Source organism: Phyllobates terribilis, unplaced genomic scaffold, assembly GCF_046119375.1.
Source record: "Phyllobates terribilis strain yellow unplaced genomic scaffold, ASM4611937v1 Scaffold_12__6_contigs__length_324123572, whole genome shotgun sequence".
NCBI lineage: Eukaryota > Metazoa > Chordata > Amphibia > Anura > Dendrobatidae > Phyllobates > Phyllobates terribilis.
In genome coordinates, this window is record NW_027362772.1 from 202,472,337 (window position 1) to 202,496,879 (window position 24,543).

A 24,543-nucleotide genomic window follows, 5' to 3' on the forward strand; every position below is an offset into this window, starting at 1 on the left:
CCTCTGGCGAGGTGTCCTCAGGCGTCAGGACTCCCATATCCAGGTCAATAGGCTGCTTACCAGGTCTTGCTCTCATTAGGTAAGCCGGGGTACAGTTGGTGGAACCTACAGGGATGTGGTTATACAGGTCCACCAGATCAGGCAGTTTCTCAGGCCACAGACTGCGTTCTTCCAGGGGAAGTGTTTTTAGCAGATCTATCACCACCTGGTTCATCTTCTCGCAGAGTCGATTGGTTTGAGGGTGATAGGGCGTTGTTCTTATCTTCTTGCAGCCATACAGGTTGCAGAACTCCTGGAAGACCTCCGCTTCGAAGGCTGGTCCTTGGTCTGTCAACACTTGGTCTGGGTACCCGTGTGGACAGCAGAAGTGCTGCTGGAAGGCTCTAGCTGCTGTTTGAGCCGTTAAGTCCTTGACCGGGACCACCACCAGGAACCGGGAGTAATGATCTACGATGGTGAGGGCGTAGACATACCCAGATCTGCTTGGAGCCAGTTTCACATGGTCCAGGGCTACCAGTTCCAGTGGCTGTCTGGTGATGATGGGCTGCAGGGGAGTCTTCTGGCTGGCACAGTCTTTTCTTCTCAGGTGGCACGGGCCACAGTCTCTGCACCACCTCTCGATGGCTCCTCTCATGCCTACCCAGTAGAACCGTTCACGCAACAAGAACTCCAGCTTCTTCCATCCGAAGTGTCCTGCTCCGTTGTGGCATGCCTCCAGAACCATAGCCGCGTCTCGTCTTGGGACCACTACCTGCCAGGTCAACTCATGCGTTCGAGAGTTAACCATTCTCCGGCACAGCTTCTCCCTGTAGAGGAACAGCTTACTTTTCTCCTTCCACAGTTGCTTGGTCTCCTCCGGAGCATCTGGGTCAAGACGGGCATCTGCCTGGGTCAGCATTTCCGTCACCAAATGGACTGCGGGATCACTGTCTTGCGTCTCCGCCCAGTTGTAGTGGGGCAAGGGATTGAACGTCACGGAGCGCCTGTCCTTCACGCGGTGGGAATACAGGGTAATCCCATGACGGTGGAACGCAGGGAGCTCAACTTCTTCCAGATCTTCTGGATCTTCCCCTACGTCCGGTAAGTTCGGCATTCTAGACAGGGCATCCGCGTTGGCATTTGATCGTCCTGCCCGGTATTTGATGGTGAATTCAAAGTTGGACAGGCGGGCCATCCATCTCTGTTCCAGGGCACCGAGCCTTGCAGTGTCCAGGTGTGTCAACGGGTTGTTATCCGTGTACACGGTGAATTTGGAGGAGGCAAGGTAATGCTTGAAACGTTCGGTCACTGCCCACACTACTGCCAGGAACTCCAGCTTGAATGAGCTATAATTCTCAGGGTTCCTCTCCGTGGGCCGTAGCTTTCGGCTGGCATAAGCGATTACCCGTTCTTTCCCTTGCTGGATCTGGGACAGTACGGCTCCTAGCCCGATGTTGCTTGCGTCCGTGTGGAGGATAAAGGGCTGGCTGTAGTCTGGATATGCCAGGATTTCATCCCCCGTGAGGGCCATCTTCAGCTGGCAAAAGGACTCCTCTTCCAGCTTTTCCCACCTGAAGGGTGGCTTCTGGTTTTTGGCTTTCCGAGATTGACCTATCAGGAGGTCCTGCATAGGGGCTGCCATTTTGGTGAAACCGGGAATGAATCTTCGGTAGTAGCCTACCAACCCGAGGAACTGCCGCACTTCCTTTATGCTGGAGGGTCTTGGCCAGTCCTTAATCACGGTGATCTTATCAGGGTCAGGAGCCACTCCGTCAGCACTCACCACGTGTCCCAGGTATTGTACCCTGGTTTCAGGAGGTGACACTTGGAGGGTTTCACCTTTAGGCCGTAGTTTGCCAGAGCTTCGAACACTTCTGCCAGGTGTTTCAGGTGGTCCTCGTAGGTCTTGGAATAGACGATGATATCGTCCAGGTATAACAGGACCGTCTCGAAGTTCCGGTGTCCCAGACAGCATTCCATCAACCGTTGGAAGGTTCCTGGTGCGTTGCAGAGCCCGAACGGCATGCAGTTAAATTCACTGAGACCCATCGGGGTGGTGAATGCGGTCTTCTCCCGGTCCGCCTCTGCTACAGGAACCTGCCAGTACCCGCTAGTGAGATCCAAAGTAGAGAAGAAGTTAGCAGATTTTAATGCAGCTAAGGACTCTTCTATCCTTGGTAACGGGTACGCATCTTTGTGTGTGATACGGTTGACCTTCCTGTAGTCTACACACATTCTCATGGTGTTGTCTTTCTTTTTCACTAAGACTAGTGGAGCTGCCCAGGGGCTACAGCTGTCCCTGATTACCCCAGCCTCCTTCATGTCTCTAAGCATCCCCTTGGCGTGTTGGTAGTGTGCCGGGGGTACGGGTCGGTATCTCTCCTTTATGGGAGGATGGTCTCCCGTGGGGATGTGGTGTTCTACCCCCTTTACTCGCCCGAAGTCTAGCGGGTGTTTGCTAAACACTCTCTCGTACTCTCGAACCACCCGATAGACTCCCTGTTTCTGGTGTGAGGGAGTGGAGTCAGTACCCAAATGCAGTTGCTGACACCAGTCCTCCATTGGTTTCTTAGAGCCGTTACCTTCCTCTGGTTGAGATGGAGGCAAGGGTTCCACGGCCTGTACAGAATTCTGGTTTATGGTGAACAATTTGGCTAGCGTGGCATACCGGGGCAGGTGTACTTCTCTCTCCCCGATATTTATGATGCGAACGGGCACCCTCCCATGGCGTACATCGACCACCCCCCGTGCTGTCAAAATGGTGGGCCTACTGTCTGAGTAGACGGGTTCTACCATTGCTTGGTAGTCTCTACCTCTTAGACCAATAGCTGCCCGGCACGAAATCATCATCTCACTTTTTGGGGGCACGGCAATAGGGAACGGGTCACACATTCTCACGCTACCTATCTCACCACCAGATAGTTCCACCTGTTGCCGCTTCATCAGTGCCCGGATCTCTTTTTGGAGCACACGCTGCTGGCCAGAACTGGCGTTCTTGGCAACCTACTGTAAAATGAGAATCACCTCTGCAAGACAATTTTCAATCACATTAGTTCCCAAGGTTATTCTAGGGTGACTCTCATGACGGTCTATGTCCACTATAATCAGTCCTTGTGCCGCCAGTTCGACTTTACCGATCTTAATGGTCACCTTTTTGAATCCCACCTGCGGCACGGGCTGACCATTGCTGGCGATGATACTCAGGTCGTCATCTGGGTAGCGGGTTATGTCAGAGTCATTCCAGTACTGTTTAAAGAGCACGTACGGGATGGTGGTCACCTGTGACCCAGTGTCTAGTAGGGCACTCATAGGAATGCCATCCAGTACCACAGGCAAGATTGGACGTCCCCCTACGTATTTATCACGCCAGTTTGATGGGCCTGATGGTCTTATGCCTGGGGGTTGGCCCTCTACCCCAGGTTGTGCCCGTTTAAATGACAGTACCTTGCCACATGTCCGGGTTGATTGCAGCGGCGGCAGATGGGTTGTCCGTCCTCGTTGTATCTGCCGCTGGGTCTTCCTCTGGCCGGTGGGGTCCTCCTCAGTCGGCGCCACGGGACGTCCTCTGGTCCGGATGCCAGCTGGATCTTTCCTGGAGAAGAGACCTGTAAAGACTGCACAGTTCTTGTTAGCGCGGCAACGCTCTTAGTCAGCTCTTGGACCTGATGGTGCAGGTCTGTAGCCGGGTCACTGTTTAAAGCCTGCGCATCAGCTCCCACAGGCCCTGCAGACAAGGGCGCCGTCTCCTGGTGGTAAGTGATAGCAGGGCGCCTGTGGGTCACAGCGCCACCTGGTGCCGGTTCTCGGAGCACCCGGATGGCTCTGTCCTTGAACTGTGCAAAGTCCAGGTCAGGGTCCTGTAAGGCCATTGCCAGCAACTGGGTTCCGTGGGCATTGCACAGTAGACCCTCAATAAATTGTTCAGTCAACAGCTTATCTTCATTTCCCACGCTGTCAGTGTCTGCCTGCTTAATGGCTCTCAGGGCCTCTTGTAGGTTTAGAGCATAGTCTCTTATACTCTCATGTGCCCGTTGTTTTCACCCATAAAATCTTAGTTTTATTTCGGCTGAGGTGCGGGTGTCAAAGGTGTCTTTCAGCCGGGTTAGTATGTCTCTGACAGTCCTCTTCCTCCCAGGTGGCCAGGACTTTACCTCCCTTTGGGCTGCCCCGATTAATTGGGCCACCAGGATGCTCACTTTTTGCTCTTCTGAGAGGGGGTACACCTGGAAGAGGCTATCCAGTCTTTCTCTAAAGTCATTTAGAGTATGTGACTCCCCTGAGTACTGGGGTAGCCAGGTTGCCTCCGAGATATAGGGCATGGTGAATGGCATGACTGCTGCAGCGGTTGCGCTGGCGGTGGCTGTGGCAGTGGAGCTCCCCTCGGTATCCGGCATCCTCCTCCCCCCTAGTGGACCGTGGCCTACCTTGCGATGCTCTTCTTCTGTAGGCCGCGGCTTCCAGGACCTTGCGCAGCGTCAGAGCGTGGGGCGGAGCGTGGGGCGGAGCTTCGGATCTCGCGCGCTTTCGGAGTCCACGCCCCTCTTCTTCTCGTGCGGCGTCCCGAAGATGGCGTCCGAAGGCGGGAAGCAGCTGCGGATGGCGGGAAGAAGGCAGAAGACGGCGGGAAACGGTCCAAGATGGCGTCTGATGGCGGGAATCGGCTCCGGATGGCGGGAAACGACTCCGGACGGCGGGAAACTTCACCACTGGTAAGTTCAAAAGTCTTTTTCAGGCACGCAGTACCCGGTGGTTGCGGGCACGAAATCCTGCCGACTACGCCAGAGTTGACGCGCCCCCTGGGCCTGTGCTGCTGCTGTGGAATACCCGGAGCCGGATCGCTGGGGGTTGTAGTTCTCCGTGGCGGTGACCCGGTCCGTGCCCAGGGTGGTCAAACCAGTGGCAGTCTATTTGTATTGGAATAAGTGTCCGACTACGCCACCCGTGGATTGCGGTCAGTGGGGACCGCCGCTGCGCTGCAGACCGCTGAGGCTGATGTTGTTTGCGCAGCCGAGTATGGGATGACTCCCCACGGGAGAAGTATTGCCTCAGGGCAGCTAAGGTGGAAGATGATGGGAGTGATGGTGTGAGGGTCCCAGTACTAATGGTGCTGGTGCGGCAAGGAATCACAGAGACGTGTGGTGCAGTTCAGGGTCTTTACTGATGGTACAAGGCAGACCCTCCCGGGAGTACTGGCTAGTATAAGGGGCCTGGTCAGTCTGCGAGCAAGCAGGAGTTCCCCTGGCCAGGTGGAGTTGTAGGCCTCCCCGTTTATCTGCACTCTTCCTGGCTACCTTGCTGTCAGCAGTTACAAGTAGCCCACGTCCCTGAGTATACCGTGTGGTGCTCACCCGTATGGCTGGTGACTTGGGGCCTTCTGTTAGCCTCCGCTCCTGGATGGCGGCGCTGGTCCCTTCTCTGTGACGGAGCCTCCGGGCTTCTATGGCCAGAGGACCTGGAATCCCCTGCCGGCTGGTTTCTGCTGCTGGGTGTATATCAGTCCCCACAGCCTCGGACTCCTGTGTCCGGCTTTAGTATCTTCGTCCAGGGCGAACTCTGCTCAGCTCCAGCCCCTGGACTTCTGCTACTGCTCCTCCAGAGCTCCTGATCTCCTCCAGACTCTGACTCTGTCTGCAGCTTCACTCTGACTGCTCTAATCCCGCCCCAGACCCAGTTTAAAAGGGCAGATTCCTCCCCTCCCAGGTCTGGGCGGACCGTGTTGCATGTTTAGGGATCCTGACCAGAGAAACCTCCCACTTGCTCTCAAATATAATATCTCTATTACTGTGGCAACCAGACCCCTGGGGTGTCACACATGCTAAGATACTCAAATGAAGAGTCATCAAGGCATGGTGCAAAGGCTGCGGTCACTACGCAGTGTCATCAGTGACGCTCATTTCTGGGACTGTGCTCATTCCTGCTGTGTCCCCCACCCTGCGAGCTGTGCATTGTGCCATCTGCAATTAGGCTATGTTCACATGTGACTTTTGCAGTGTTTTTTTCTAGAGTGCATGATTAATAAAGTTTGTTTTACTCATCAAAAATGCAGCAAAATTGCATGTTTGCATTTTTAAGCGTTTTTGCACTTCCTCATTGCTTTCTATTTTGAAAAAAAACACTGAAAGAATTAGCTTGCAGCAGATTTAAAAAACGCAGTTTTCCAATTCAGTCAGAAAAATAAAAAACAAGCGTGTGTGTAACGGGTCTGGGAGGCGGAACCTCTGAGCTACTATACAAGGGGGCGGTCCTTGTAAGGGAGCGGGTGGCGACCAGGGAAGACGGGCAGGAAGTCACAGCAGGTGACCGGGACAGTCTCTGAGTGAACGGGCTGGAGGTCATGGCAAATGACCGGGGCAGTCTCTGAATGAACGGGCAGATGGTCACGGCAAGTGACCGGGGCAGTCTCTGGATGAACGGGCAGATGGTCACGGCAAGTGACCGGGGCAGTCTCTGGGTAATGGGTTGGTACGACCTGTGGCGGCTGATGATAGACGTGAGCTCCCAGGTGAGCAGGCGAGAGTCTCTGGATGAACGGGTGGTCACAGCATGTGACGGCGGAGCCTCCAGGAAGACCAACAGACAGGCGGCAGATGAGCGCTCCCAGGTGAGCGGGCAGAAGTCTCTGGACAGGCGGGTGGTCACAGCACGTGACGGCAGAGCCTCCAGGTAGGCTAGCAGACAGGCAGCAGGTGAGCGCTCCCAGGTGAGCGGGCAGGAGTCACTGGACAGGCAGGTGGTCACAGCACGTGACGGCGGAGCCTCCAGGTAGGCTAGCAGGCAGGTAGCAGATGTGTGCTCCCAGGTGAGCAGGCAAGCTGGTCCATAGACAGACTGACAGGAGTTGGAAGGCAGACCGTCGGACCTCAGGCAAGCAGGCAGGTGGCTGAAGTGCGCTCCCAGGTGAGCGGACAGGCTGGTCCTTAGACAGACTGACAGGAGTAGTAAGGCAGACCGTCGGACCTCAGACTAGCAGGCAGGTAGCAGATAATCAGGCAGGAAAAGACAGCAAGCTGGCAGGAATCTGGCAGGTATCTGGCAGGTAACTGGCAACGGGACCTGAGGGCTGAAGCAGAGTAGTGAACAGTTCAACAACATTGCTCGGGCACCTCCATTTTGGAGGAGGTGCCTTATATATGGTGAAGTCCTCCGGCCATTGGCCGGGGACTCCTTAGGACGGCGCGCGCGGCCCCTTTAAGAGGGAGGGAGAGCGCGCGCGCGCGCCCTAAGCACAGTGGCCGGGAAGGAGCGCGCGCTGCCAGCAGAGCGGGAGGAGGACGCCGGGCACGGAGCAGAGAGGTGAGGGGAACAGCGTCCCTGCCTAGCAGAGGGCAGGGACGCCGGCGCTACAGTACCCCCCCCTTTAGGCCCCCCCTTTTTTAGGCCAGACAGAAATTTAGCTAGGATAAGAGGGGCATGGATGTTCTCCCGGGGCTCCCACGTTCTCTCCTCAGGACCAAACCCCTTCCAATCTACTAGAAAAAAGGTCTTTCCTCTTACCCTTTTGGTGGCAAGAATGTTCTCTACCTCAAACTCGTCCTCAGCAGAAACCGGAGCAGGAGGCGTACCTGTAGACTTGGAAAAAGAGTTAAGTACCACAGGTTTGAGGAGAGATACATGGAAGGAGTTAGGGATCCGTAAGTTGGCCGGGAGTTTCAATTTATAGGCCACCGGGTTGATCTGACTGATGACCTCCAGAGGACCGATGAACCGAGGCCCTAACTTGTAAGAAGGTATCTTGAGTCGGACATATTTAGATGAGAGCCAGACTTTATCTCCAGGACGAAATTGTGGAGGATCCAGGCGTTTTTTGTCAGCGTGTCTTTTCATCCGTTCGGACGACTGAAGGAGTGCGGATCGGGTACTCTCCCAAATGGAGGAAAATTTGCTAACGAGAGATTCCGCAGCCGGGTTGTCCACAGAGGTGGAGACAGGAAAAGGAATCCGAGGATGCTGACCGAAGACTACAAAAAACGGGGATTTGGAGGAGGATTCGCTCTCGTGATTGTTATAAGAGAACTCGGCCCATGGTAGGAGATCCACCCAGTCTGAATGATGGGCATTAACGAAGTGCCGGAGGTAACTGGTCAGGTTCTGATTGATCCGCTCCACTTGACCATTGGACTGTGGGTGGTAAGCGGAAGAGAAGTCCAGGGTGACGTCTAGCAGTTTACAAGTGGCTCTCCAGAAACGTGAGGTGAACTGTACCCCACGATCCGACACGATGTGGAGGGGCAGGCCATGAAGACGGAAGATGTGGCGGATAAAGTCTTTAGCCAGCTCGGGTGCAGACGGGAGGGCTGGCAGGGGAATAAAGTGAGCCATCTTGGAAAAGCGATCAGCGACCACCCAAATGACCGTACAACCGGCGGAGACGGGGAGATCAGTTATGAAGTCCATAGCAATATGCTGCCAGGGGGCAGCAGGCACAGGAAGCGGAAGGAGGCGACCGGCTGGCAGGTGTCTCGGGACTTTGTTGCGGGCGCAGGACTCACAGGCAGAAACAAAGTCTATTACGTCCTTGTGCAGGGTAGGCCACCAGTAGTGCCGGGCAATAAGCTGGAGGGTCTTTTTCTGACCGGCGTGGCCAGCTAGTTTAGACGAATGGCCCCAGTGTAGGATCTTCTTCCGATCAGGTACTGAAACAAACGTCTTACCGGGAGGGAGACGATTTAAACTCACGGGAGCCACCTGCATTACTCTGGCGGGATCGATGATATGTTTAGGTTCTTCCTCGAGATCGGACACCAGAAAGGATCGGGACAAGGCGTCTGCTTTGACGTTTTTGTCAGCCGGGCGAAAATGAAGAACAAAATCAAAGCGAGCAAAAAACAAGGACCACCGGGCTTGGCGCGGGTTAAGTCTCTGGGCATGCTGGAGGTAAGCCAAGTTCTTGTGGTCAGTGTAAATTATTACCGGGTGAAGAGCCCCCTCGAGCAGGTAACGCCACTCCTCCAATGCCAGCTTGATGGCCAATAACTCTCGGTCTCCTATGGAATAGTTGCGCTCAGAAGAGGAGAAGAGTTTGGAGAAGAAGCCACAAGTTACCATTCTCCCGGAAGATGATTTTTGAGTAAGTACCGCTCCGGCTCCAGAGGAGGAGGCGTCAACTTCCAGGAAGAACTGCTTGTTGCCGTCCGGGCGATGCAGCACCGGGGCGGAAGAGAAGGCCTGTTTTAGGGAAAGAAAGGCCTCCTCTGCTTCGGGCGGCCACTCTTTGGGATTAGTACCCTTACGGGTGAGCGCGGAAATTGGGGCGGTCCGGGAAGAGAAGTGTGGTATGAAGAGGCGGCAGTAGTTAGCGAAGTCCAGGAATCGCTGAATGGCCTTCAACCCCTCCGGTCGAGGCCATTTCTCGATGGCAGACAGTTTCTCTGGATCCATTCGTAGGCCGGTCTGAGAAATAATGTAGCCCAAAAACGGAAGCGAGGTCTGCTCAAAGAGGCACTTCTCGTATTTAGCGAAGAGGTGATTCTGCCTGAGCCTGAGCAGGACCTGACGAACGTCCCTCCGGTGAGTCTGGAGATCCGGAGAGAAGACCAAGATGTCGTCCAGGTACACCACTACGCAGGAGTAGAGAAGGTCCCGGAAGATGTCATTGACCAACTCTTGAAAGACGGCAGGAGCGTTACAGAGACCAAAGGGCATTACCAGATATTCATAGTGGCCGTCCCGGGTGTTGAATGCCATCTTCCATTCATCCCCCTGACGGATACGAACCAGGTTGTATGCCCCACGGAGGTCCAGTTTGGTGAAGATTCTAGCCCCCCTCAGACGATCAAATAACTCCGGAATGAGCGGAAGGGGGTACTTATTCTTCACCGTGATCTGGTTAAGGCCTCTATAGTCTATACAGGGACGGAGAGAGCCGTCCTTCTTTTTGACGAAAAAGAAGCCTGCTCCCGCCGGGGAGGTAGATTTCCGGATGAATCCCCTGGCCAGATTCTCCTCAATATATTCGGACATCGACCGGGTCTCAGCAGCGGATAATGGATAAATACGCCCACGGAGAGGAGTAGTACCAGGTAACAGGTCGATAGGGCAGTCGTATGGTCTATGAGGGGGTAGTGTCTCCGCTTCCTTTTTATTAAAGACATCAGCATAAGACCAATAAGGAATCGGAAGTCCAGGTAGATTAGCTGGGGTAGGAGAAGGACGGACGGGATGAACGGGAACCAGACAGGTCTTATGGCAGTCCTGTCCCCAGCGAAGGACTTCTCCGGTCTGCCAGTCAAGCACGGGTGCATGTCTCTGGAGCCAAGGTAGGCCTAGCAAGAGGGCGTGGGAGAGTCCAGGCAGAACATGAAAGGAGATACTCTCAGAATGCAGCATTCCCACCTGCAGAGTAATGGATTCGGTGATGAGTTGGATGGGGCGTGGTAAGAGACCCCCATCCACGGCAGCAACAGACAAGGGTACAGCCAGAGGTTTGGTGGGGATGCGGTATTTCTCTACCAGGGACTGTGAAATAAGATTCCCGGCTGCTCCAGAGTCAAGTTGGGCTAGTTCGAAATAACGGTTCTCCCCGCAGACGATTGAGACTGACAATAGCAGAGATGGAGAGGATTTATTCTTGTCTAGGTCGACCTCTCTGAGCGAACCTAGACACAGGCGTTTCCCGACCTCTCCGGGCAGGTACGGATCCGGTGCTCCTTACTGCCACAGTAGAAGCAGCTCCCCTCGGCACGGCGTAAGTCCTGACGGGTTTTGACCATCTTGGTCTGGTCGACCTGCATAGGCTCAGGAGAGTGTACCTGGGTAGAGACGGAGGGAGTGACGGGTTTCTGAAAAGTAGGAGCTAGACGTGGTAACCTCCTTTCACGGGTGACCTCTTTGGCACGCTCCTGGAACCGTAGGTCAATCCGGGTGGCAAGTGTTATTAGGTCATCGAGAGTGGTAGGGATGTCCCGACCGGCAAGTTCATCTTTAATACGGCCGGACAGACCCTCCCAGAAGACGGATACCAGAGCGTCGTTATCCCAGGCCAGCTCCGAGGCAAGGGTACGGAACCGTATGGCATATTGGCCCACGGTGAGACTTCCCTGACGGAGGCGTAGCAGTGATGATGCGGATGAGGTCTTCCGTCCGGGTTCGTCGAAGACTTTCCGGAAAGCCGTGAGAAAAGCAGGCAAGTTGGACACCAGGGGGTCTCCTCTCTCCCATAGAGGATTTAGCCAGGCCAGGGCCTCCCCGGTGAGATGGGACATGATGAATGCAATTTTGGCTCGGTCGGAGTTAAACTGGTGGGACAATAGTTCAAAGTGCAGGGTGCACTGATTTATGAAGCCCCGAGCCTGGGCGGAGTCGCCTCCGAAGCGAGGAGGTGCAGAAAGCCGGGGTCCGGGGTAGGATACCATGGTATTAGTGGGCAGCGGAGCTGCCGGATTGCAAGATATGGCACTGGCGGAGGTTGCTGGTGGAGCAGTCAGAGTGTTCAGGTGAGTATTGACATTCCGCAGGTGACCCAGGATGGACTCCTGTTGGGACCTTTGACGGGACAGTTCATGACACAGGTCCGAGAGCGAGGGAGCTTGGGTGCCACCGGGTTCCATGGCCCGAGCAAACTGTAACGGGTCTGGGAGGCGGAACCTCTGAGCTACTATACAAGGGGGCGGTCCTTGTAAGGGAGCGGGTGGCGACCAGGGAAGACGGGCAGGAAGTCACAGCAGGTGACCGGGACAGTCTCTGAGTGAACGGGCTGGAGGTCACGGCAAGTGACCGGGGCAGTCTCTGAATGAACGGGCAGATGGTCACGGCAAGTGACCGGGGCAGTCTCTGGATGAACGGGCAGATGGTCACGGCAAGTGACCGGGGCAGTCTCTGGGTAAAGGGTTGGTACGACCTGTGGCGGCTGATGATAGACGTGAGCTCCCAGGTGAGCAGGCGAGAGTCTCTGGATGAACGGGTGGTCACAGCATGTGACGGCGGAGCCTCCAGGAAGACCAACAGACAGGCGGCAGATGAGCGCTCCCAGGTGAGCGGGCAGAAGTCTCTGGACAGGCGGGTGGTCACAGCACGTGACGGCAGAGCCTCCAGGTAGGCTAGCAGACATGCAGCAGGTGAGCGCTCCCAGGTGAGCGGGCAGGAGTCACTGGACAGGCAGGTGGTCACAGCACGTGACGGCGGAGCCTCCAGGTAGGCTAGCAGGCAGGTAGCAGATGTGTGCTCCCAGGTGAGCAGGCAAGCTGGTCCATAGACAGACTGACAGGAGTTGGAAGGCAGACCGTCGGACCTCAGGCAAGCAGGCAGGTGGCTGAAGTGCGCTCCCAGGTGAGCGGACAGGCTGGTCCTTAGACAGACTGACAGGAGTAGTAAGGCAGACCGTCGGACCTCAGACTAGCAGGCAGGTAGCAGATAATCAGGCAGGAAAAGACAGCAAGCTGGCAGGAATCTGGCAGGTATCTGGCAGGTAACTGGCAACGGGACCTGAGGGCTGAAGCAGAGTAGTGAACAGTGCAACAACATTGCTCGGGCACCTCCATTTTGGAGGAGGTGCCTTATATATGGTGAAGTCCTCCGGCCATTGGCCGGGGACTCCTTAGGACGGCGCGCGCGGCCCCTTTAAGAGGGAGGGAGAGCGCGCGCGCGCGCCCTAAGCACAGTGGCCGGGAAGGAGCGCGCGCTGCCAGCAGAGCGGGAGGAGGACGCCGGGCACGGAGCAGAGAGGTGAGGGGAACAGCGTCCCTGCCTAGCAGAGGGCAGGGACGCCGGCGCTACAGTGTGCTTGATATTTCTGAAACCTTATAGCTTTTGCTGGTACAGTAAGGCCTACTTCACATGTCAGTGTCTCCAGTACGTATGGTGACAGTTTTCACATGTACTGGAGACACTGACACACGCAGATACACTCAAATCTATGGGTCTGCGCACATGTCAGTGTGCTCCCATGGACCGTGTGTCCGTGTACGAAACATGTAGACATGTCTGTTTTTTGCCGGCAGCACGGTCCGCAATACGTCTCGTACATGTGCACACTGATGACTCATGCTGCGAACGGTGATGTCAGTAAGGTTACTTCAGTTTATAGGCCAGCTCACACAGAGCTTACCGTGGGAACCACTATCTGTGACCTGCGATAACCTTAATTACGTCACCGCTCGTCACTTAAGCCGGAAATTTATCACGGTACTCTCATTGTGCTCTGGCTGGCATGCTGAGCGGTCACATTACTGATGTCACCTCCCAACACACCATCCGGAAGTAGCAGAGTTGGGGGATCATCGTAGGACCTCTTTATTATGGAATTACGGCGAACAGATGAGTATAACTTTGATTTTTATGGGAATAAATGGCTAAAAGAGGGTCAAGGAGTGTTTTTTTTCAATTAAAGGACTTTTCTCAGTGTGTTTTTAATACTTTTGACTTTGGAGTTAGTAATGAGGGTGTCTGATAGACAACTCTCCATTACTAACCATTGGGCTTGATGTCATCGGACATAAAACAGCTGACATCAACCCCAAAACTATTACCCCACTTGCCAATGCACAAGGGCAAGTGGAAAGAGCTGAGGCTAATCATCAGAATTGGTGCATCTAATGGATGTGCCAATTCTGTGGCAGTTGAGGGCTGGTGTTATTAGGCTGGGAGGGGTCCAATATCCATGGCCCCTTCCCAGCCTATTAGTATCAGCCTGCAGCTGTCTGTTTAGCCTTTTCTGGTTATTAAAAATAGGGGGGATCCCACGTCATTTTTTTGGGTCCCCCATTTAATAACCAGTAAAGGCTAAGCAAACAACTATGAGCTGTTATTAATAGGTTGGGGACATTTATGGCTATTGGCCTCATCCCAGAATAATAGTACCAGCCCCCAGCTGTCTGCTTTCCCACAGCTGGTTGGGAACAATAAGGGGGACCCCCACGTCATTTTTTTGTTAATTTATTTAATGCGCATTATGCACAGATGGTGGGTGCCCACTATAACTCTCATCAGTGTTGCCTGGTCGGCTGATCATAGGGAGACCAGGCGAAGATGATGAGAGTTGGATTCAGCACCTGACGCCTGGGAACAGTGCTAACAGTACTGATTTTCCCAGATTCCGGTACCTGTCACACTGATAATGAAGAATATCAAAAATCTTTATTAACAATACACAAGCAAAATTTAAAAACAATTAAAACACATATAGTATACAAACAGTATTATAAAAAAAAGAGGTATGGACATGTCAGCCAAAAGATGTAAAAGACCTCTTAACTTTGCAGGCACTGTAAAATATCCCTAATATGGTAAATCTGGGTAGACTAAACCAAGACAACACCCCAGATCAGCAGTGTACCACACCAATACTATATTAATATACAATCGATATGTGAGGTAACAGGTGGCCTAAACAGATGAAAAAGTATATATGGGGTAAATACATATAGTTACCTGCAAGGTATGTGGACCCAATGCGTGTCGCTGCTAACCAGCAGCTTCGTCAGGGGTAATGAGCCAGTGAATGGCTCGTGTTTATATACCAGAGTAAAGAAAACATGTGACCATTGTTAAGTGATGACAGATGATGTATGCAATAAGGAGAGTTTGCGGCCCCAAATCAGTACGGCGTGCATTCCAGAACGTGGAAAGCATAAACAGGATGGGGCACACATGGGGCCCCCCCCGTTCACGTCACATCCAGAAATCACATGCGCTCCACCATGTATCGCGGTGGAACGCAACCGGAAATGACGAGAAACGTCACTTCCGGTAGACTCATATCCGGAGCACTTGCGTTTCACATGCTGGTTGCGGTAAAACGCAAGCAAATAAGGTGTAGTGACTCAATTAATCATGGTGCCAGAGCCAGGTAATCCCCAACAGTCAAATAAGAAGCGCTCCACTCAGTGTGGTGGGATGAAAAACCGAGAAATGGCGCGTCGGCCAAAAAGATGACCAGTGGAAATAGAAGCAAAAATGTATGCACGCCATACTGAATTGGGGCCGCAAACGTCTCTTTATTGCATACATCATCTGTCATCACTTAACAATGGTCACATGTTTTCTTTACTCTGGTATATAAACACGATCCATTCACCGGCTCATTACCCTCGACGAAGCTGCTGGTTAGCAGTGACACGCGTTGGGTCCATATACCTTGCCGGTAACTATATGTATTTACCCCATATATACTTTTTCATCTGTTTAGGCCACCTGTTACCTCACATATCGATTGTGTATTAATATAGTATTGGTGTGGTAGACTGCTGATCTGGGGTGTTGTCTTGGTTTATTCTACCCAGACTTACCATATTAGGGATATTTTACAGTGCCTGCAAAGTTAAGAGGTCTTTTACATCTTTTGGCTACTATGTCCATACTTCTTGGTTTATAATACCGTTTGTATACTATATGTGTTTTAATTGTTTTTACATTTTGCTTGTGTTTTGCTTGTGTATTGTTAATAAAGATTTTTGATATTCTTCATTATACTTGGGAGTGCATGGCTTTTGTTCTGCCCAACGTCTTCTCTTTTCTATATGAATTTATCTCCATGTGGGGCTCCTGTAGCACCCCTCTATGTGTATGTATATTTAATTATTGAGCTGTGCCCGCCAATTCTTTTGTTTGTCACACTGAAAATGCACACGGACACCACACTGATGTTACACACGGACACGGATAGCACTGGTACTGTTTTTTCCAGTATCAGGAATATAAGGACGCCTTAAGCAGCTTTTAATTTGCATACAAAAAACTGCAGCAAAAAAGCTGCAAAAACGCAACATGTAAACATAGCCTTAAGGTTATATAATAAAGTGTCAAAAAGTATTATTGCATATTTGAATGCTACATAAAAAAGCTAATAAATAAAGTAGCACTCTGCAATGCTAAGTATGCAAACATGAAATACGAGATTTGAATAGCATCACTGCATTAGAAAATAGAAATAACTGAGAAATATTAGCGCATAAATTTGCCAATTCATGTGTTCCTGGTAGCCACGATAAGGCGTTTCTCCTTACTAGGAATCTACCAGTATGAAACCTCTTTTAGAGGTTAAAGTCTGCATGTGTATGGGAAGGTAAGATCCTACTGTAAATAAAACCGCCTGTGGCTTAGAGGTGCTCAGTCAGAAGGCCTATGCATATAAACAAAAAAGACTGACTCACTTCCAAAACAAGAAATAGGTGTGTACAGGTGCTTACTAGGAGCAGCCATCTCCATATATAACTAACAAATAACGTAGCCCTCTGTAGTGCTAAGTATGCGAACATGAAATATATGAAATTTGGATTGCATTACTGCACTAGGAAATAGAAATAACTGAGAAATCTTAGCGCATAAATTGGTCACTTCATGTGTACCTGGTAGCCACAGTAAGGCATTTCTCGTTACCAGGAACCTACCAATGTGAAATCTCTCTTAGAGACTAAAGTCTGCATGTGCATGGGAAGGTAACGTTCCTGGAAACGACAAACGCCTTATTGTGGCAACCAGATACACATGAATTGGCCAATTTATGCTCTAAGATTTCTCAGTTATTTCTATTTTCTAGTGCGGTAATACAATTCAAATTTCATATTTCATGTTTGCATACTTAGTTATATATGGAGATGGTTACTCTTAGTAAGCACCTGTACACACCTATTTTCTGTTTTGGAAGTGACAGTCAATTTTTCATATTTGTATACATAGGCTTTCTGACTGAACACTCCACCCCTGGGCCTCTGGCTGTTTTAATTACAGCAGGATCTTACCTTCCCATGCACATGCAGACTTTAGTCTCTAAGAGAGGTTTCACATTGGTAGGTTCCTTGGAATGAGAAACGCCTTACCGTGGCTACGAGGTACACATGAATTGGCCAATTTATGCGCTAAGATTTCTCAGTTATATCTATTTTCTAGAGCAGTAATGCAATTAAAATTTCATATATTTCATGGTCGCATACTTAAGGTGGCAGAGTGCTACTTTATTTGTTAGTTGTATATGTATATGGCTGCTCCTAGTAAGCACCTATCACACCTATTTCTTGTTTTGGAAGTGATGAGCGAGCACTAAAATGCTCGGGTGCTCGAAGCTCGGGTCGAGCACATTGGAATACTCCTGTGCTCGACCCGAGCAACGAGCCCAATGTAAGTCTATGGGAAACTCGAGCATTTTTCAGGCGGCTCCCCCGCGGCGGTCTGCAGAGGGCCTAAAAATTGCCCAAATCGATGGGAACAGTGCTCAAATGACATGGGAACAGCATGGGGAAGACCCCTGGAAGCATTTCTGACTCCCATGTCACTGCTGTTAACAACGTTGTCAGAGTATTACGCCACTTTTATGGACTCACAATGACTTGTATAGAAGGCAAAATAAATAACCAAAACCAAAAATACTCCTCCACACCTTGGGCTATGCTCACATGTTGCTTTTTTGATGCGTTTTTGCGCTTTTGCATTGCTGTCAACCAAGACAAATGCATTCACCAGGAAATGTAATTTTAACATTTTACTACCTTATCTGGCCATGTGGTGTGTGACACATCATCAGACACATGCATACAGTGCTGAAAAGACGTGGGAACAGCATGGGGAAGACCTCTGGAAGCATCTCTGACTTTCAGGTCACTGCCTAAAAGTGTGCCCATCATAAGTGATCCTTGGTGCATGCGAAGATGCCTCCCACCATGCACCTGTCGATGCAGACTTGCAACAATCACCGTCCACGTCCTTGTCCCACTGCAACGTTCAGTTATCCCTACCCCATTCCTTGGAATGCAAGCGCAAGTATGCAGGCAGCCAGCCACCCACCCACCCACAGGCTGCAATACTATACTGACAAATTTTTGACAGCCGCTTGCACTTGAAATGTGGCCTATTAAGCTCGTGGAGGCGGAAGCTTTTCACAACCTCATGCCGGCGGCGGCCGGGTGTCCATACTTGGTCCCCAGCCGCCACTATATTTCCCGGTATCGCCTTCCACAAGCACGGGTCCCACAACATTACCCGTGTCCTCCCCAGTGCACTTACTGGGAAGGACCGCCTAACCACAAACACGTGGACAGGTGAGTGTGGCCAGGGATGGTACGGAGCCAGTCCACAACTTTTTTTTGCTGAAAGTTGTATTTATCTACTCAGCATGTCATTTCTTACAGAAAGTCCTGTAATGCAGCTTGTTGCAGAAGCAATGGCAGCCCGTCCAACATCTACTCGCCCTTGTGAGGTGGTGATTTGACACACACACACATCTTTCTTTGCGCATTTAATTTCTTGAATACAGAGTTGGACAATGGCCTGATCTGTATTGCGGTTTGAGAAAAACATGCATAAGCATGGCCGATCCACATTAAAAAAGCAGCCATAGAGTGTCCGGGAACCTTCCCTCACACTTTTCTTAGCCAGAGCTGCTTTTCGGCAGGGTTGGACGGGCCTACCAGAGAACCGGAGACTCCTCCGGCGGGCCCTGGCTTCTCCTTCAGGAGAGTTCATAGTGCCGAGGTGAGGTCATGATGATGATAGAGGCCACCATCTGCTTAGTTTTCTGTTACTTGGAATGCAAGTGCAAGTATGCAGCCAGCCACTGACCCACCGACAGGCTGCAACACTAAACTGCCAGATTTCTGGGCAGCTTTTTGCACTTGAAATATGGCCTTTTAAGCTCGTGGAGGCGGAAGCTTTTCACAACTTCATGCCGGCGGCGGCCGAGTGTCCATACTCGGTCCCCAGCCGCCACTATATTTCCCGGTATCGCCTCCGCCTTCCACAAGCATGGGTCCCACAACATTACCCGTGCCCTCCCCAGTGCACTTACTGGGAAGGACCACCTAACCACAAACACGTGGACAGTAGTGTTGAGCGAGCACTAAAATGCTGAGGTGCTCGAAGCTCGGGCCGAACTCACCGTGATACTTGGGTGCTCGACCCGAGCAACAAGCCCAATGTTAGTCTATGAGAGACCTGAGCATTTTTGCGGCGGCACCCCCGGCAGTCTGTAGAAAGCCTAAAAAGTGCCCAAAACGATAGTGACAGTGCTCAAATGACATAGGGACAGCATGGGGATCGCCACAGGAAGCATTTCTGACCCCCAGGTCACTGCTGTCAACAACGTGGTCAGAGGTATTAAGCCACTTTTATGGGCTCACAATAAAACGTTCAAAAACTAAACTGAAACTGTTTTCCTGTGAAATTTGAACCGTGGAACTGCAAAACCACAGTTCTAGTTATCTGGCCGAAACCAGACTCTTTTAAACAGATATATTTGTGTCTGAACACTCACAGACACACTCAATTTTTTTTTTTTTTGAGGGGGGGGAGATACCAAAAGGTTAATAAGATGGGTATTTGTACAGTCTGACTGAGGAAAAAAAAAAAAAAGAGGATTTAGATGAAAAAAAAAAAGGATTTTTCCTGGCCCCTGAGACCTGGGGCTAAGTCTAGCAATTTGAGCAGCAGCAGCACACAGGACTGTAATGCAGTGTTTGTTGGTATAACCACTGCGTCTCCTATACAGCCTGCCTGCCTGATATCTGGGATGGATATTAGTCCTCAGAAGGACTGTTTGCTTGATTTGGCAGGCTTTAGAGACCCTACACTACCTACTTCGCAGTATAAATCTCTCCCTAGCTCAGCAACACTCTCCCTACACTGATCCGAAGCGACTGTGTCCAAGATGGCGGCGCCCGGTTTTAAATACTCGAGGTGATGCTGTGCGGCCAGCCAATCACTGTAATGCCCACAACCAACATGGCTGCGGCATTACAGTGACTGGCTGGCAATCCCTGCATGTTCATTGGCTCTGTAAAGAGCGCCAAACATGCAGGGCGGAGACCCGAGCTCCCTCCCGAGTAACCCGGAAATGCTTGGTGTTCGCCGAACATCCCGAGTAGTGAGATGCTCGGGCGAGTACCGAGCAGTGTCGAGCATGATCGCTCAACACTAACGGTCAGTCTTTTTTATTTACATAAAAAAATAAGGCATAATATGAATATAATGCTCTTTTTCATGCAGGTTGAAGAAACATCTCATGAACAGACAGGGCGAGAAAGTACGTCTGCTCAGAGCAGTGAGGAATAACATGAGACTTTATACTACAGAAGATGACTCCAATCTTTGATGACCTTCTTGTTCTCTATGCTCCAGGTCTTCGGCTCCTGTATGAGCTCCAGTTATTAAATGAGCACCAGCCTTGTACAGTTGGAACCTGCACTTTATATCAAAGGCTAAAAAGTACACACACTGCCAATAGTAGATGATGTGATCACTTATTGTCATTAGAGAAATACTAAATCTACATTTCTAGAGCAAAATGTCACCTATGATCCTGCCTTCAACCATATCATTGATTTTATTATTGACATTTTTATATTACTTTTTTGCTTTTGCCGGTTCAAATTGTGTTACATAATCTACACAATATGTGAATTAAATGCTGCACCTTAATATCTATTCACAAGTCAGCCATTAGCGTACCTGCTCACGTAAGGAATTAGCTGTGGATTTTCTGCAGTGTATCCGCAGCTGAATATTCATGGGTTACATGTGGATTTGGTCATGGATTTGCCACATATTTTACCTTATGCATTGTAGGACACTCTGCAATGAAAAACCTCAGAAAGAATTGACAGCTGTGGATTTTAAAATGATATCACATATTTCTTTAACATGTAGGTGAGATTTTCATATGGACATCTTTCATATAAACTCAGGATTCTACCTCAGTCTTTAGACCAATAACAGCTAAATAGCAGATATAAGCTCTAGTTGCTCCCCTAATTTAACAAATAGCTTTGTGAATTTTCTTTAAGGGAGTTTGTCACCCCCAAAACTCAAATTGCACCATTTGCACATTCACTTAGCCCCTATAAAACCATACTTGTACTGTAGATTTTACTCATTGTGTTTTAGATAAAAAAAACATTTTTATTAGCTATTTTAATTAGGGGTCTTCAGTGATTCAGTGATTCTCATGGCCAAAAGCTCAGTCCACCATTGTGCTCCCCCCAATTAAAATGCTCCACATCTTCTGTTATGCTGAGTGACAGCCTTTGCTTTGGAGCGCTACCTGATCTGAATACACAGCTCTGCACGTTCTGACACTGCAGGGTGCAAGAACACAGACAGTGTCCGTGCGGGCGTATTCCCATCTCCCTCTCCTATTAGCATCGGCTGTTTGCTGCTGTGTAAACCTGTGTGCAGCAAGCAGCCGCTACACTCAGGGGTTATAGGAAGTTTCGCCCCCAGCAGTTCGCATTTCGCCCCCAGGAATATTCACCCCCGCACATTTCGGGGGGGTGAGATGTGCGGGGGCAAAACATCCTGGAGGCCAAATGCCGGGGGCCAAATGCTGGGGACGAAATGTGCGGGGGCGAAATGTACCCGGGGGCGATCTGCTGGGGGTGAACTGCTGGGGGTGAAACATCCTATTCCCACACTCAGGAAAGTGATGAGAACAAGCAGCACAGACTGACATTGTGTCTGCTCTTGACCCCTGCAATGTCAGTACATGCAGGGCTGGGGACTCAGATCAAGCATCGCTCCAAATAAAGTGCTGTCAATCACCTCAAAGAGAGGGATGGAGGATGGAAATTTAGGGGTCAGAATGGTGCACTGAGCTCTGGGTTAAGCCAGGAGGGCACCGAAACCACAACATTTACATATCTAATAAAACAGCTTTTATTGAAAACACAATAATTAAAATGTACAATATCAGTCTCCTATATACATGGTAGGATTAGAGTTTTGGGGGTTGACGGACTCTCTTTAAGGAATCTACCAATACAGTATGTTATTATATCTCCCAGCACACATCAGTACTGCTGCCATCTGAAGATCTATGTCTTACTGCTAATTCTGTGCGGGATTAAAGGAATTGTAATAAGATGAATCCATCCATCCAATTCTTTATGTGATGGATTTTTCTGCCTTCTTGTAATTACAAAAGGGTTCTTTATACTTAATAAGCAAAAATTAAGCTAAAATACTTAATGCCTTGCCGTCGTTAATAAAAAGCTTTGAATGTAAAGATTTATACTATGGTATTCATGTTGTTGTTTCTGTTGATTTCGTAGCAGGAATAGAACAAATTCACACATCAGTATCTCTCATCCATGTGCTATCCTTTATATTTATTTATTTTTAATATAGACAACATATGGACTCAGAGTTTTATAGGACTATTCACGCATATTTTATTTTCAGCAGTTTATGCAGATTAGTATGGACCTTCCAGCTCTATAAGGATCTGTTAAAAATGGATGAAAACTGGAAGACGTCAGTTTTTGTGGATCCATTGCTAAGTGGCAATAAATAAAAGTTCAGACACTTTACATCCTTCAGTTTTTAAAAACGAATGAGAAAAAAAAATGTATACCTCCTGAGAAAAAAACAGTCCTTTATTTATGGACGAGACAACAAAAACTGATGTTTGGATTTGTACTTGGGAGAAAAATTCCTTCCTGACTCCATATATCTTAATCAAATTCATTTTCTGGATTAAAATCCCACTGGAAAATTTTGCACTACTGGAAACTTGTAACATTTTATTATTCATTGGAACAAGGTCCTCCCTGAACTTGTTGAACAATCACAACATTGTGTGGCAGACAGTTCTACAATCTCACCGCTTGTACAGTAAAGATTCACCGTCTGTGAGGATGATAAAACCTTCTTTCCTATAGACATAGAGGATGCCCAATTGTCATTTTTGCAGATGTGTGCACTATCCTCTGTAAGGCGGCGGTGTTCACACCATGCAGTAACTGAGGCAGTGACCCAAGCAAGTCCAACATAAACAGCTTTTATTTCAGCAACTCACGGGTTAACAGAAAGTCCTCCGGTTCGCAGCCGGGTTACCAGAAAGGCCATACACAATGGTTGCTGGGGACAACGGCCACATCGGGCCACTCAGAGCCTGACAGGTGCAGAGCCTTCCCAGGCAGTGGTTCAGCCACCCTCAGTCTTGTTGAGCTTCCCTGCTGTGCTCCTAGCAGGTTGCGACATAGAACAACACTAATAGTTAGTGCAGGAGTTTTAAAGGACCTGTGGCAAGAGCCATTGGAAAACCCAGGTTGGAGGGAGGAGGCCGCCCCACTGCCTTCCTGTAACATCCTCCAAGAAATGAAGGCCCTGCCGGGTTTTACTTAATCTGCCTTAGCCAGGTAGTCTGACCAGGTCATTGCTCACCTTCATTCCTGCATTGCAGCCGCAGCTGTGTGTGTGACTGCAATGCACTCCAATGGATTTAATAGGTCGCTGTACACATTCTGGGGGATATATAACGTCCCTCGTATACGATCCCGGTCACTGCCTCACACCTCTTATATATTTGCACATTGTAATAAGATCGTCCCTAAACCTTCATTTTTCCAAACTGAATAACCCCAAGTTTAATAACCTGTCTTGATATTGCAGTCCACGCATTCCCTTAATGACCTTAGTTGCTCTTCTTTTGCATCAAAACATTCTTTTTTTATAAGAACAAAGTCAAAAAATAATTGATATTGCAGCGTCCATGACCCAAACTATATAATAATCACACCTTTTTTTCAGTTTGGGAAATTGAGTAAAAAAAATTATACTGATTTCTGTTAAGAGAAAGATAAAAAGGAGACAGAGCTTCATGGTTTGTTACCTCAGCGATAAAAAATGTGAAAAATCTGTTTTTGCTCACTTTCTTATGTTATGCTGTGGGCACGACACTAATTTATGCTTGTGGTAAGTATACCGTGGAGTGCATCGCTGCCTTATTCCAAACACCAGATCCTCCATATAGGAGAAAGAAACATGAACAGTGGATCAGAGGAAAATCCTAAAAGATATCTGTTTTTTACGGGGGTGCTGATCGTCCACTGTGCGAAGCAGCATTTTACTAAGTCTAACAAGTAGACTAATCTCATCCAGTTAAAAATCAAAATGTTATTATTACCTTAATTAAAAGGAAACAAGTAATGTTTCAACCGAAACTATAAAAGAACAGTAGTATCCACTAAAAAATTATATATATAATCAAAATGCCACATGAATACCCAGGGTTTTAAGACAAGTGGGGAGGGAGGTGGGAAAAGGGATCCATATGAGATAGGACTACTAGCACAGGGAGTTATTATCTGTACAATGCAAATACACCATGTCAGTCCATATCAAATGCAATAAGCCTCAGCTTGTCATTGAGGGTAAAAACCCCACACAGGTAGCAGGTCACCACAACCTCAACACGTTTCCCCATTTCTGTTCATGGTTCATCAGGAGGTTTTTGAGAGGTGACTTTCCAAGACGTAGATATTCTGCTGTGGTTTCAAAAATTCATGATGCCCGTTTCTCTGATCCTATGAATTGACATGGTGTATTTTCATAGTAAAATTAGTCCATTTCTTAGATCATAAGCACTTTAGCACAATTAGCACTTTGCATAATTGGCACTGACACTTTATATCTCTATATTCAGTAAGATTTATCGGGGTCCCTCCCTTTTGACATTTGTGATAGTACACATTGTGCTATTATCATTACTGTTTCCCTCTGCACTGCCACTTTACTAAGGTCGTGATATATTATTAGCCATGTGGGGTTTTTACTTTAAGTGACAGACTGGGGCTCATTGCATTTGCTATGATATATGATTTTCATCTTTTATATGTTCAGCTGCAGCGCAGCCAATCAACAAGC

General features: G+C 49.5%; 1 protein-coding gene across 2 annotated transcripts in view; it reads left to right on the forward strand.

The window, feature by feature from the left end:
- Window positions 1–21,905, forward strand: part of NHERF4 (NHERF family PDZ scaffold protein 4) — a 98,960-nt gene extending 77,055 nt beyond the window's left edge. For both annotated transcript variants that reach the window (XM_073656622.1, XM_073656623.1), the window contains one exon: window positions 19,888–21,905. Coding sequence is in view for 1 of the 2 variants with exons in the window: in XM_073656623.1 (XP_073512724.1) it covers window positions 19,888–19,953 (66 nt within the window). In the remaining variant the exon portion in view is untranslated. The remainder of the gene's footprint in view (window positions 1–19,887) is intronic.
- Window positions 21,906–24,543: the final 2,638 nt, after the last annotated feature.